Source organism: Ascaphus truei, unplaced genomic scaffold, assembly GCF_040206685.1.
Source record: "Ascaphus truei isolate aAscTru1 unplaced genomic scaffold, aAscTru1.hap1 HAP1_SCAFFOLD_1734, whole genome shotgun sequence".
NCBI lineage: Eukaryota > Metazoa > Chordata > Amphibia > Anura > Ascaphidae > Ascaphus > Ascaphus truei.
Genome location: NW_027454630.1, coordinates 13,281 through 28,473, shown reverse-complemented (window position 1 = coordinate 28,473; position 15,193 = coordinate 13,281). Strand labels below are relative to the sequence as shown.

The window sequence follows — 15,193 nt, the reverse complement described above, 5'->3', positions numbered from 1 at the left end:
CCAGGCCTTAGGAATATTAGGAGCACGGTTGTATACAGCTTGTCTGTCTATATCTATTTGCTTGCCATTGATGTTGCTGATTTCTTAGGCACATCATTATACATTGGCTGTGAGTTGTGGCCACTTATGCTCCCCCATGACAGACTTATCAGTATACCATCTGCTACATGTTGTCTATATGTAGTTACTGATACATGCTCCTTTACCTACTGTGCCAACTGTTGATCTTACCAGCAGGGCGATTTAGCTATTTGGTAGCCGCATTAGGGATATTACTATATTATTATATTATATATACCATCATATATCAAGTTTTTCCCTATACGTATTGTTGTTACCCTTCTCCTACCCGCTCCCCCTACAGGGGTATTTTAATGTTGTACACATCGTTTATATTCATGTCACTTGTTTCTCGGCGATAATTTGGTTAATTAAAGTTTTTTATTTTATTTGTGGATGTCACTATTATAATTTTGGCTACTAGACATTTCTGTGTATATATATGGTCTTTTTAGTTGGATTATACTACACATTATTCATTTGATCATTTATTACTGTTTAGACATTAGTCTTTTAGTGGATATTGTATCCTCTAATTATCTTTTACTATCTGGGACCTACTGAGGATACCTATATCTTTTCAGTATTTAACCGTTCTGCGTGTTATAGATCTGTACATGGGTCTGTCAGCTTTTATTGTTGAGTGATACTATTGACTCAGCGGCAGATATATTCAGGAATGCACAAATTTGATAAGATTAGTTAAATTGATGTGTCTTTAACGTGACACTTTTAGGGATTAGCTGTACTATAACACATCACTCTCCATGTGTTTCCTTCAAATAAGTTAGGTAGCCCATCATTTTGCCAGAGTGCAACTAATAGGGGACTGCTGTGACCTCTGTCACTTTTCTCTTGCTCATTAGTATTCCTTACACAGCCTGCTTCTTTGTTTTCAATTTGTTTTTAGGAGATCTCCCACTCACTGGCATTAAACTGTTCAAACCTGTGACTGTTAAGGAGGGTGACTCCCTGAATCTGAGTTGCTCAATGGATAGTAGCCCACAGTCTAATATATCCTGGATGAAAGGAAATGAAATCTTTGCCAGCTCTGTGTCTGGAAAAAGATTGCTGCTGCTGCTGCGAAACATAACACCCAGTGAGGCTGATACATACAGGTGCTCAGCATGGAACGCATATGCGGAAATCAACAGAGCAGTGAATATCATTGTGGAGTGTAAGTATGGAGTTAGTAACTTCCCTGCTGCACTCAGCTTTAATACACTTGGGACACGGGACAAGGAAATCCTTCTCATCTCTATTTCTACTGACTTTGTGTCACTTCAGATAAAACATCTACTATTCTTATTGCGATCATATACAGCAAAGATATTGACTGGGGAATAGATCTAGGGAGAAAGTTCATGAAATGCAAAGAAGAGAAAGATCCCACTGAGATTATTGATTACAAAGTAGTAAAACGGGGAGAATTTAGTTTATTGTGATAATGTGATAAATTAGTTTATTGTATAGCCTGGCCTTCGGCAGCTATGTATTCTTCTGGGCCTTTCCTCTGTCAGTCCTGTTAGAACAGGCAGTGGAAAGGTTAATTCCTTCAGTTGGCCTGTTTTGCATTTCAGCTCAGAGTATGTAGCAATATTCATGGGCAGGCCTGAGCAACATTTGAATGTGTTAATCCAAAGGGTGGATATGGGTTGGAACACCCCCTGATGTATGTGTGTGAGCCAATCGGTATCCAGCTTTGAGTTGTAATGATTCAAAGCTAGAGACACTCCCTGAGGATATTCAAATTGAGACATTCCCAAATTCAGTTAGTGTGAGTTAGTCTAGAGAGAGAGCTGAGAGAGATAAGAAGCCAAGAAGAGGTCTCCCCCTCTTGCCCCACCTGGGCAAGGAGGGGGGAATTCAAGCTGCCATGAGCAGAGAGGCAGAGATTACACCATGCCTGTGATATCATGCTGTATGCTGTCTGCACACCTATGCTGAATAAAGATCCACAGAAAAGAAGTGTAACGCTCTGCCTGCCCACAAGCCAGACGAGACCCCAGGCCTGAGGTGGATAGGAGAAATACCACACACCTAGCAGCAAACGGGGGCACGGCCGGAGTGTGGAAGTAGCGTAGATGGTCCAGGTAACAAAAATAGAAAGGGTACAGTACTTGCCAACTCCAGCGTAGAATGGTAAAGTCCGAAAGCCAATGGTCAAGGAGTTGAGAGAGCAGCGTAGTAGAGTGTCCGTAAGCCTGGGTCGTGGAGCAGAGAGAGCAACGTAGTAGGGATCCGTGAGCCGTGTCCAGGGGATACAGAATTCTGCAAGGTAGAGAGTCCAAAGCCAAGTCCAAGGGGTTCCAGAGGGCAGCGTGGTCGAAGTCCAAAGCCAGGGGTCAAAATCCAGGGAGGTCAGCAGAATATCCAGGGACAGGAACAGAGACTGAAAGATAAGAGAGCCAGGCAAGAGCAGACAGCACCAAGGTACAGAAGCTATGCAGAGCAAGGAGGTAATGGTGAGGGGAGACTAAATAGGGGTCTGGGACCTATCAGAGAAAGGGGAGGAGCGGGAAGCGGCCAGAGGAAGGACCTGATAGGGGAGAAGGGCCTGGGGGGTGGACCTGATAGAGCAGGGGCAGGGAAGCGTATGATGCGCGTGCTGCGTCTGAGGGGGCGGGGTCAGGCGCCCGGCGCCAGTACATAGAAGCCTGGGTCCGCGCATGCCCCAAAACTGCGGGAGCAGCCGTGGGGGGGACTGTGAGGAGTGAGGCACGCCGCCGGGAAGCCCGAGCGGCATGGAGACAAGGTAAGGAGGCGCTGGAAGCGGAGATACCAACAGCGCGGATCCTTACAGTACCCCCCCCCCCTCGAGGGTCGGACTCCGGACGAACCATCCAAGGTCTGAGGGGAATTTTTTGGTGGAATCGTTTGAGTAGAAACGAGGCGTGAAGATCCGCATGAGAGACCCTAGAACGATCCTGAGGTCCGTATCCTTTCCAGCGGACCAAAAATTGTAGTTTGCCCCTGGAGATGCGAGAGTCATTGATGGACTGGATTTCGAACTCCTGTTGTCCTGGTACAATAGGGGGGGAGGCCGAAGTGAAGGATGAGCGAATCGTGTGCCTCGGATTAACGGTTTGAAGAGTGAAACATGGAAGACGGATGACATTTTCATAGAGGGAGGCAAGCGGAGCTGATAGGCCACAGGATTAATTTGTCTCAGAATAGAGAAAGGACCCAGAAACCTGGAAGACAGTTTAGGGGTTGGAGCCTTCAGTTTGATATTTTTAGAAGAAAGCCAGACCTTCTCTCCAGGTACAAACTTATGGGCCTTCTGCCGAAGCCTATCTGCTTGTCTCTTCTGTCTTAGAACGAAATCCTGTAAAACTGTTTGAATCCTCATGACCCCTGTAAGGTGGATACCCTCTCATCAGCTGCAGGAACTCCGGATTTGGAAGAATGCATGGGAAGGCAGGTAGGATGAAATACGTAGTTTACAAAAAACGGTGATTCTTGAGTGGACTCATTCTTGTGAGAGTTAATCGCAAATTCTTCTCAAGGAAGTAACTCTGCCCAATTATCCTGAGAATCTGAAGAAAAACACGCAAATACTGTTCGAGGGACTGGTTCATGCGTTCAGCCTGCCCATTAGTTTGGGGATGATAGCCTGAGGAAAAATATACACAAATATATATTGATAATTGTAAAGTAGGTGCAGACTGTGAGCTGAAACGTGAATCAGAAAAAACAAAGGAGTACAAATGGTTGTACTCCTAAAAGAATTCACTATACTGCACACTGGTGGGTTAAAATATACCTTTTAATAATAAACTTAAAACATATATTACCAAAGGAGTGTGTAACGTAATTAAAAGAGAATTAAATCAACAATACTTAGCGCCTGGGTCACCTAATAATTATGATGGAGAATAAACCCTATTACCCAATGGAATATGGTAGGGTATGAGGGACTCAGAGTACTATTAGTCAGGGTAAAAAAAACCTCTGTATCAGCTAACAGAACAGATGATGAAAAATATATGAAAAGCAGTGAGGAGAACAGTATAACAGTAGAATTAGTTGGAGCTCCACCTAGTATAATCAAAGACCCCAATAGTATATCAAATTACATCCAGAATCAGGGGTGTTGGCACCATGAGTGTAAAGTCAATAACTGACACTCATGGAACAGCTAACAGAGCAGCAAAATAAATTCACAGCAAAGGAGCTGCAAGGTATGTCCATAACTAGGTAGAGAGATAACAGCAGACCTCCCTAACAGAGCGGCACTAAGCTATAATAGAGTCTTGTCGTGAACTGTATAAGCTGAAACAGGAGACTACAAACACTACATTAAAAGAGCTCCAAGTAGGAGACTGACAACATTGCACGTCCAACGCGCGTTTCCCTCCGGCTATGGAGCTTCGGCAGGGACAAATTTGACGAAGCTCCATAGCTGGAGGGAAACGCGTGTTGGACGTGCAATGTTGTCAGTCTCCTACTTGGTAAAGAACAAAAAACCTGGCGCTTACCCCAAGTTACGAATTAGAGATGAAAAACAAATATAAAATAAAATAAAAATGATACAGCCAATAAGTAATCTCCAGAATACCGAGAGACAGTCTTCAATCCCCTTTGCTTCAACCCAATGTAAGGATCATCCAAATCCCTTAAAGCAGCGTTTCCCAAATGGTGGGTCGCGACCCGGCACCGGGCCACGGAACCAAAATTGCCGGGTCGCAGCTAGGCTGGCCGCGCGGTGTCTCCCGTCCTCCCCTCCCGTCCCCCTCTCCCGCCCGCTCAAGTTAAAAAAAAATGGCGGCGATTCCCCCCGCGGTCCCGCGCGCTTGCGCAGGGCAAGCAGGGCCCGCTCCCTTCCTCCCCCCGCTCCCAACGTGGGACGGGGGAGGAAGTACCAGCTCCTCTGCGGCCCACACGGTATGTGGGACGGAGAGGGGAAGTACAAACTCCTACTGCGGCCCGCTTCCCCCCGCGGCCAGCTTCCAGAGCTCACCTCCCGTGGCACCCCCTCCCGAGCCCACCTCCCGTGCCCCCAAGCCCACCTCCCGTCCCGGGCAGCAGGGGATATCGGGGGCAGCAGGGGAAAGCGTCCGGCGGCAAGGTAAGTCACCCCACCCAGTCACTGTCACCCACCCACTGTCACCCAGTCACTCTCTCCCACCCACCGTCTCCCACCCACCCAGTCACTCACCCACTCACCCACAGTCTCCCACACACCCACCCAGTAACTGTCTCCCACCCAAGTGACCCTGTCTCCCACCCACCCAGTCCCTGTCCCCCCGCTCCCACCCACCCAGTCCCTGTCCCCCCGCTCCCACCCACCTAATCCCTGTCCCCCCCCTCCCACTCACCCAATCCCTGCCCCCCCCCTCCCACCCACCCACCCAGTACCTGTCCCCCCTCCAGTCACTCACATTCGTTGTTGCCTGTAATTCACTGTTTGTGTCTGTGTGCGTATAGGGGAGTGTGTGTGTATCAGTGGGTGTGTGTGTGTGTGTGTGTGTGTGTGTGTATCAGTGGCTGTGTGTGTGTGTGTGTGTGTGTGTGTATCAGTGGCTGTGTGTGTATCTGTATCAGTGTCTCAGTGTGTGTGTGTATATCAGTGTGTCTGTGTGTGTATCAGTGTGTGTGTGTATGTGTATCTGTGTGTGTGTGTGTGTGTGTGTGTGTATCTGTGTGTGTGTGTGTGTGTGTGTGTGTGTGTGTCAGTGTCTGTGTGTGTGTATCAGTGTCTGTGTGTGTGTGTGTGTGTGTGTGTATATCAGTGTCTCTGTATGTGTGTGTATCAGTATCAGTGTGTGTATCAGTGTCTGGGTTTATATCAGTGTGTTTGTGTATATCAGTGTGTATGTATTAGTGTCTGTGTGTGTGTGTATATCAGTGTCTCTGTATGTGTGTATATCAGTGTGTGTGTGTGTGTATCAGTATCAGTGTGTGTATCAGTGTCTGTGTGTGTATCAGTGTCTGTGTGTGTATCAGTGTGTGTGTGTATGTGTGTATCAGTGTGTGTGTGTGTATCAGTGTGTGTGTGTGTTTATCAGTGTCTGTGTGTGTGTATCAGTGTCTGGGTGTGTGTGTATCTGTGTGTGTGTGTGTCAGTGGCTGTGTGTGTGTGTGTAGCAGTGTCTCTGTGTGTGTATCAGTGTGTGTGTGTGTGTGTGTGTGTATATCAGTGTCTGTGTGTGTGTGTAGCAGTGTCTCTGTGTGGCTGCGTGTGTATCAGTGGCTGTGTGTGTGTATCAGTGGCTGTGTGTGTCAGTGGCTGCGTGTGTCAGTGGCTGTGTGTGTGTGTGTGTGTGTGTGTATCAGTGGCTGTGTGTGTGTGTGTGTGTATCAGTGGCTGTGTGTGTGTGTATCAGTGGCTGTGTGTGTGTGTGTATCATTGGCTGTGTGTGTGTGTCTGTGTGTGTATCAGTGGCTGTGTGTGTGTCTGTGCAGGCCCTATAGGCCAGTATAGGCGATAAAATTTTTAGTGGGTCACGAAGGAGAAGTTCAAAAATAACCGGGTCACGGAAAAAAAAGTTTGGGAAACCCTGCCTTAGAGAAACATAGAAAACAGAAAAGATAGGGGAGCAAGGGGTTAACACTATCCAGACAGAAACTTACAGATAATAAAAGAACCACAACAGGGCTGATCACCCCTAATATGGGACCGATAAAACTGATGTGATGATGATATCATTAATAAACTTACACGGCCTTGTGTAAACGTAGGTATATAATGGTATCTGTGGTATGTCCTCCAAACTGTTCCAGAAGGAATGGTAGGGGTATTATTGATATAATTGCAGAATACTTACACGGCTCAGTGTAAGTAAGGGTGTAGTATAATGGTCTGTGGGGTTCAGCTTAACCCTTCCAGGATGTAGATCAAAGTAAAGGCACCAGCATGTGTTCTTAAATAGGAGCTGCAATCGAAACTCCCCTCTTTGGTGCCTGGGATCAGGCAATCCTATTCGTTCTCCCTGGTTCAACAATCAAGGGGTAAGTGAGGCACAGTTTCAGTATGAAATTTTTAACAAGACATTTATTAGTTTCAAACATCTACATACTTTAACATACAAATAGCACTCACATAGAACGACAATCAGGCTTGTTGCCGTATGCCAGTGTAACCTTCTAGCCGCAAAAGCTGCTCTGCCTCCGCGTCCGGAGTGCAGGGAGATGACGCGCCTCTGCTCAGGAGCAAACTGCGACTGTCAATGTGTCCACTGGCTACGGAAGCCTCGGTTGAACAAAAACAAGTGAGGTTGGAGCAACGCGTTTCGCCGTAACACACGGCTTCCTCAGGCTCATATATGTAATTTACTGGAAGGTTGGGGAGGGAGAGGGAATCTCACCAGACAGGTCCACCAGCAGATCTGGGAGGGGGGCATAAGATTGTGACATCCTCACATCCACATATCAATACGCTAGGCATATACAGGGCTCAAATTGATCAATGCACCCGGATGAGAGAGAATGGGATGCTTACCCTATGGACTACCTTCCCTCCCGATGCCACCCACCCTGTTAGTGTCTGTTTACGTGGTTCACCACCGGGGCACGCGTGGCCTAAATCTCTCCACACAGAAGCTGATTAGACAACATGATGGCGTTACCGCAGCTAAGAAAGTTAATAACAGTTGTGACAAACGCCCCTCTTTTGTAGTGCTGACGTCTGTCTGGGTTCTTCCCGACACAGTCTTCTAGGGTTAATTATACAACAAACAGGATCATGCAAAGTATTATGCTGCTTAACTTAGGCTTCTGCCTGCTTTATTTTCATCCAAGTAAGGTACTGCAGCTTTAACATGTGAAGGTTAGAGGTACTCAGATACTTTCATTCAGCAGTTCACATATTTCAGTGTTACCATATTTCCCACACTGTTATTTCAAGAAATAAAACCAAAATCATATAAGCAAAATCCTATCCCTTTCAGGGATCTAACTACACATCAGAATCAGTCTCTCTAACAGCTGCTGGCCAACTAAACTGGTTCCCCAGCTTAAAACAATGCTCTCTCATTTAGGGTCACAAGATACAGTACAGTCTTTTAGCAACAGCAGTAACCATTTGTTTTGTCTTATCTGTTCGTGGAGTCCAGGCAAATCCTCTGGTACTGTGATACGTGGAGGGGCCGTCAACCCCGATACTGGATGCAGGGGAGCAGCGACACCCCCAGCCCCCAGGCTCCAAGGAGAGAGAGTGAAATGCAAAACCTCTCTGCTCTAAGTACCTGTGCATGTGATTAGAAGAGCAGGTGAGGGAGAACTAGAGCCATTGTAATCTGTGGTCTGGATTTTCCATCCAGCTGCCTGAGTTAATGGGAAGCTGTGGAACGGATCATTAACTATTCCTGCACTTTCTGCTCTAAAACGGGGCAGAAAGCTGCCTAACATCTTTGGACTATGTCACATATCCCCCTCCCCAGCTCACACCTACTGGGGTGAGCGGCCATGGACCTCACTGGGGTGAGCGTCCTACCTGAAATACTTGAGCTAACTCCTCAGTACAACATTAAGTATTCACATGACACGAATATGAACTTTTTCCACGGCAATTATGGACAATAGGTTTCGTCATAAGAGACTATACTTGGCAAACATATTTTTTTTTGCTCTCTGTTAGGGAACTATTTTGAAAAATAAATGTCTAGCACACATTCTTACAACCCAGGATCTGCTAAATATATTCACAAAACCAGACAATTTCTATTACCTCCCTGGGTTTTTCTACTCTAGAATATGAACCTCATTATAAATTTACCAACCGAAAAGGGCATTTTTTTTTTTTTTTTTTTTTTTTCCATATTGTAAGCAACCAATATTTTTTTTCCTTATACTACAGCCTTGTAATCTTAAGGGCCATCAACCCTGTATATTAATTTGTAGTTTAGCTACATTTTCAACACAGAGAACCAATATAACATTGTAATATTGACAAAATGCTTATTTGCATAGTTAAGTGTCCGTGACATAGTCCACACGTGTAATAAAAAAAATAAATCGGTCAGTTCCCCCAAACATATTTTTTTTTTTGACTTCCAGTCTATTGCATCCTTTGACTTTATTTCATAGCCCGCTGCAACCTGCAAATGACTGGACTGTTTCTTTAGCTTCTGATGAGACCCTTGGACCGGATTCTCCTTGGCTCCACAGTGTGGTCCAGATTGGTGAGATATGGAACTATTCAGGCGCCGTGTTAACCTTCGTTGTTTTTTCTTTTCAATCTTTGATTTCCCTTTTGTGGCCATTACCAGGCCTTTGGGTTTTGGAGACCTAGTTGCCTCTGTACAAACGTAGTCCATATTAACCACGTCATCAGGATCTGTCAACAAGTTTGTGTTTTCAGGAACTGCCACCCACTTGGCTAAAACATCTTCTGTGGTGTCCTGGGTGTGTCCACTAGTTTGATAATCTTCTGGACAACGTAAATGAAATTGAGGATCTGGATTTTTGAATCCCAGATCAGGGAGAATATTCTCAGGAGGGTGCCTATCTGTTTCTGGAATAACAGCAGCACAATCAAAGTCAATTCTTTCTCCTTCCTCTTTGTCATCAGTGAGGGCATTGAGTTTACGTTCCCTGGTCTCCTTTTGTGACCGTGTCTCTTTTAGCCTTGGAATCTCTTTCTCCAACTTCATCTTTATAGCAAATCGTAATATTGCAACAGCATTGAAGATACACGTATAGGAACGTACAGCTTGCTTGGTTAGGAGGTAGGATTGATAGCCCGACTGAACCACTTTAGCCGCTTCTCCCATGTCCGTCATCTGTTTCAGAGCGAGGTTTAACTCTGTTTCATTTTCTCTATTCTTGACCTGCAGCTGCAGGTGCTCCTTCTGGGTCTTGTCCAGCTCCAGCTGCAGCCGGGCCCCCTCATTTGCCGTGTGGTCCAGCTGCTTGTAGATATCGGCCATCTCGCTTTCATAGCGCAATGTCAGGCAGACCACCTGACGGACGGAGATCTCCTCTCTCTTGGCGCACTGTATCTCGCGCTCAGCCATCTGCTTCTGCAGCTCTTCAACCTGATCGTGCCAGACCTCCCTCAGGGTCTTCACCTCTATCTGGTGCTTGCTCTGGGTTTGCATCAGCGCCTCCATTTTTTGGAGCTCTGCAGTTTGTGTCGCCTGGATCGCCGCTGATTCTGTATTCTGCAGTGCTTCCTGCATTTCTAACTTTTCCTGGATCAATTGCTTCTCCACTTTTTCTGCTTGGTGAAGCTTCTCATCACCTTCACTGATCTGGTCAGTCAAGTCTGAATTTTTCTGTGTCAGACTTACATTCTCTCTTTTTACAGTCTCTAAATTACTCAGGGTATTCTCATAGGTTTCCTTCAATGTACACAGCTCTGTGCTGCGAGCGTAGACCTCATGGCGTGAGAGTTCCAGCTCTGCTTTAAGCGCGCTAGCCTCTTGCCGAGAAACCCCTAACTCTGTGATGAAGTTTTGCACATCTTTCTGGGACATCTCATAGCATAGTTTCCAGTCAGTTCTTGTTTTCTTTGATTCGCTTGGCTCTCTGCCTATGATGGTAGCAGTAGCCTTTGTCATCTCTAGGCGTGTCGTCATTCCTGGGACGATTGCGCCAGGCCCTATGGGCTGTTGCTCATCTCGGCGCCTTTCTGACGCATGTCCTGACAGTGCAGGTTCAAGTGGCTCGTTCACTTCCCCTGTGACTTGAGGAACAGTTTTCTTTCTTTTTGCTTTATTAGCTCCAGAGATATCAGTGGTTCTGGGCACACACTCACTGTTATCAGCTTCCACATCTTGCTTGCACTCACAGGGCGTTGCTTGCTTTTGCAGCTGTTTGTCTTTGAAAATTTTGGGGCACACATCTTCCATGTGACCTACTTCACGACAGGCCCCGCATACTAAATTCATCTGTGGGTACGGCTCTCCTCCAGGGTCGTGATCATAGTATGGCCTGAAGGGACACTGTTTTGTATGGTTACGTACATTACACAACAAACATTTCACGTCGGCCATTTTAGAAACCCGGCAGGGACAATTTGCTAGCTGCAATTTCACTCACTTCAGCAACTTGCATACAGCACTTGCTAGCTGCAAATTCACTCACTTCAGCAAAAGGCATTAGCTTTACAAACAGCACTTGCTAGATGCAAATTTTTTTTTTTTCAGCAAAACATTTTGGTTTTCTGTTTGGGTTCAGGGTGCTATTGCATCCACACTTCGCACATTCTCTGTGTATGCTAGAAGCACAACTGATATACACAGTGGGACAGACTTCACTCATAGCATCTGTACTTTAGTTCAGCTCGGCGGCCATTTTAAACCCCCGCATTTATTTGCAAACCCACAGACTTTTTAGTGTCTACCCGCATTCTCCACCATATGTGACAAACGCCCCTCTTTTGAAGTGCTGACGTCTGTCTGGGTTCTTCCCGACACAGTCTTCTAGGGTTAATTATACAACAAACAGGATCATGCAAAGTATTATGCTGCTTAACTCAGGCTTCTGCCTGCTTTATTTTCATCCAAGTAAGGTACTGCAGCTTTAACATGTGAAGGTTAGAGGTACTCAGATACTTTCATTCAGCAGTTCACATATTTCAGTGTTACCATATTTCCCACACTGTTATTTCAAGAAATAAAACCAAAATCATATAAGCAAAATCCTATCCCTTTCAGGGATCTAACTACACATCAGAATCAGTCTCTCTAACAGCTGCTGGCCAACTAAACTGGTTCCCCAGCTTAAAACAATGCTCTCTCATTTAGGGTCACAAGATACAGTACAGTCTTTTAGCAACAGCAGTAACCATTTGTTTTGTCTTATCTGTTCGTGGAGTCCAGGCAAATCCTCTGGTACTGTGATACGTGGAGGGGCCGTCAACCCCGATACTGGATGCAGGGGAGCAGCGACACCCCCAGCCCCCAGGCTCCAAGGAGAGAGAGTGAAATGCAAAACCTCTCTGCTCTAAGTACCTGTGCATGTGATTAGAAGAGCAGGTGAGGGAGAACTAGAGCCATTGTAATCTGTGGTCTGGATTTTCCATCCAGCTGCCTGAGTTAATGGGAAGCTGTGGAACGGATCATTAACTATTCCTGCACTTTCTGCTCTAAAACGGGGCAGAAAGCTGCCTAACATCTTTGGACTATGTCACACAGTATACCCAACTAATCCTAGATTTCCCCTGTCCCAAACAGAGTTGTTAGAAATTTACTCATTCAAATGTTAAAAGTACACAGTTTGTACTGGTTATTTTTCTCAAAAGAGTCGAAGGGGGGGACTCCCCCTTCCCTAGCTGCCGCTATGTGGCCGACACGGTATGCCCTGACTAACTACAGGACATACCACAAAGTCCTTCGGGAAGAGCATGCCCAGAATAGCTTGGGCAGCTGTACAATGCGTACAGATAGTTGTCTACAATTTGCTCTCCCAAAGGCAAGAGATCCACAGAGGTCTCTGACCTTAAGTGCATCTCCGCAGTTGTTTTTGTTGTTGTTTTTTGTCTCTTTTCCTCCCCCCTTCCTATCCGCTGGATTGCCGCGATGCCCGCTTGGTGTTGATGCCCATGCCAAAGACTCCTCCAAACCAAGGACGTTGGATGTGAAGGTACAATGCACCCCACCACACCACAACCAACACATATCACTTATACTAGTTCTCCAAATCACCTCGTCATGGGGTTGATCATCTTGTCCCACAATGTGAAAGGCCTGAATAGCCCGAGTAAGAGGAAGGTAGCGTGTGCGGATTATCAAAGACGGCAGGCAGATATTATTCTAGTCCAAGAAACACACTTTAGCGCTAATAGTGCACCAAAATACCTGGACAAGCACTTCAGGCAATTCTATACCTCATCCTCTACCAAAAAAAAGCAAGGGGTAGCGATCATCTTTCATAATAAGTTCCCATTCCAAGTGGAGAAAACATTCAAAGACAAAGAGGGCAGATACCTAATCTTGATAGGATCTATCAATGGTCAAATACTTACATTAGCAACGATATATGCCCCCAATAGTCATGACCCACAATTTTTCACAACCTTCTTCAATAAGCTACATAAAGTCACACAAGGCCCAATAATAGTAGCGGGTGATTTCAACACCGCCCTTAATCCTAAACTTGATAGATCGGGCCCAGCACAGCGTTATCCCAAATCTATACCAAATGCCCTGCGTAGGGGTCTAAAAAAGAATCACCTACTAGATATATGGCGGGAACAGCACCCTCACGATATGGACTATACCTTTTTTTCACACCCACACTCAACATATAGCAGAATCGACTACTTCTTTGTCTCTAGCAGACTGGTTCCTAAGATCTCCCATACTGGGATCCATGATATTTCATGGTCAGATCACGCATCTATAGAGCTGAGATGCACACAACTAACTCTAGATAGACCGGGAGCAAACTGGAAACTGAATGAGTCCCTCCTGAAAGACCCGGGATTCTCTCAGTTAATTGCTGAAGAAATAAAGCAATATTATGAGAGCAACACAGGCTCAGTGGACTCTCAGCTATCCTTATGGGAGGCCCATAAGGCGACCCTGAGAGGGGTTCTCATTGGCTTAGCCTCCAGAAAGAAAAAAATAAGAATGGCCAAGATCCGGTCACTACAATCTAAACTAAAGCAGCTTTCAGATGATCATAAACAAACCAATAACCCCAGTATCCTTACAAAACTGAAAGACGTAAAAATCGAACTCAATTTGTTGTTAACCTCCCAGGCTGACACTTCATTGAACTGGTCAAAGAGGATGTTTTTTGATAAAGCGAACAAGCCAGATACTATGCTTGCAAACAAATTAAGATACAAAACTCCAAATTATAATATCCAAGCTATTAGGAAGAAATCAGGCATCATTTCAGGTAACCCTAAAATTATTGTGGAGGAATTAAAAACATATTACGAAAATCTCTATAATGGGGATAAAATAGCGCATAATCCTCAAACAGACAGAGCACGTGGGAATTTTCTCGCCAACTCTAACCTAACGAAACTGATGGCAGAGGAGAGAGAGGTCTTGGGCAGAGACTTTACCCTAGAAGAGATATCCCTAGTCATTAGTAATTTGAAGGCGTCAAAAGCGCCGGGGCCAGACGGCTTTTCAGGCCTATATTATAAAAAATATAGTGAAATATTAGCCCCCTACCTGCTCAAAGTATTCAACACAGTTCTTGCAGGTAGCCCCTTCCCCGAACATATGCTCCAAGCGTCGATATCAATAATCCATAAACCAGGAAAAGATCCCCTAGATTGTAAGAGTTATAGGCCCATCTCACTCATCAATACAGATATCAAAATATATGCTAAATTAATTGCCAACCGTTTAAGTCAGATCCTACCTAGACTAATACACCCAGATCAGGTTGGCTTTGTTAAAGATAGACAAGCGGCCGATAACATCCGACGAATCATTGATCTGTTAGAAATAGCCAATTGCAACAAAGTAAAAGTTATGGCGTTAAGTCTAGATGCCGAAAAGGCGTTTGATAGGATCGACTGGGCATACTTGAAAGATACGCTTGAAGCATTTGGATTCGATGGTCACTTAATCACAGCCATAATGGCGCTCTACGCAGGCCCAATAGCTAGAGTTATCCATCAAGGGTTCCCCTCGGATCCTTTCAAGATCAGAAGTGGAACAAGACAGGGTTGCCCCCTTTCTCCCCTGCTCTTTGCCATGTGTATGGAGCCATTCGCGGCTCAAGTAAGGGAAAATCCGGATATTTCAGGGATTGAAATTGAATCCCAAGTTCACAAAATTGCCCTATATGCGGACGATGTCCTTTTGGTTTTGACCAAGCCCCTCACCTCTCTCCCCAATCTCTTCAGCTTGTTGGATAAATTTAACAAAATATCAGGGTTCAAGATCAATCAAACGAAATCAGAGGCCTTAAACATCACGATCCCGAAAGCTGAAGAAAAGCTTATATCACTTAATTTTAACTTCCGGTGGCAAAATAAAGCGATCAAATACCTGGGGGTCTTTATTACCCGTACTTACTGGGAAATATACAAAGCTAACTACCCCAAGCTCATTCGAACTCTGAGAGAAGATCTAAGGCGCTGGTCAAAATTTAATATATCATGGATAGGCAAAATATACAGCATAAAGATGAATTTACTCCCACGCATTTTGTACCTGTTCCAAACACTCCCAGTTCCCTTACATTTGACAGAAATTAACAAGTTACAAACCACCTT

At 45.3% G+C, this 15,193-nt stretch overlaps 1 protein-coding gene across 1 annotated transcript in view; it reads left to right on the top strand.

Annotated features, from left to right (window-relative positions):
* Nucleotides 1-1,472, top strand: part of LOC142476781 (sialic acid-binding Ig-like lectin 13) — a gene marked incomplete at its 3' end in the record, with an annotated part of 34,892 nt that extends 33,420 nt beyond the window's left edge. Inside the window, exons 6-7 of the mRNA XM_075581948.1 lie at nucleotides 971-1,237; nucleotides 1,348-1,472. Coding sequence (XP_075438063.1) covers nucleotides 971-1,237; nucleotides 1,348-1,472 — 392 coding nt within the window. The remainder of the gene's footprint in view (nucleotides 1-970; nucleotides 1,238-1,347) is intronic.
* Between the last annotated feature and the right edge of the window lie 13,721 nt (nucleotides 1,473-15,193).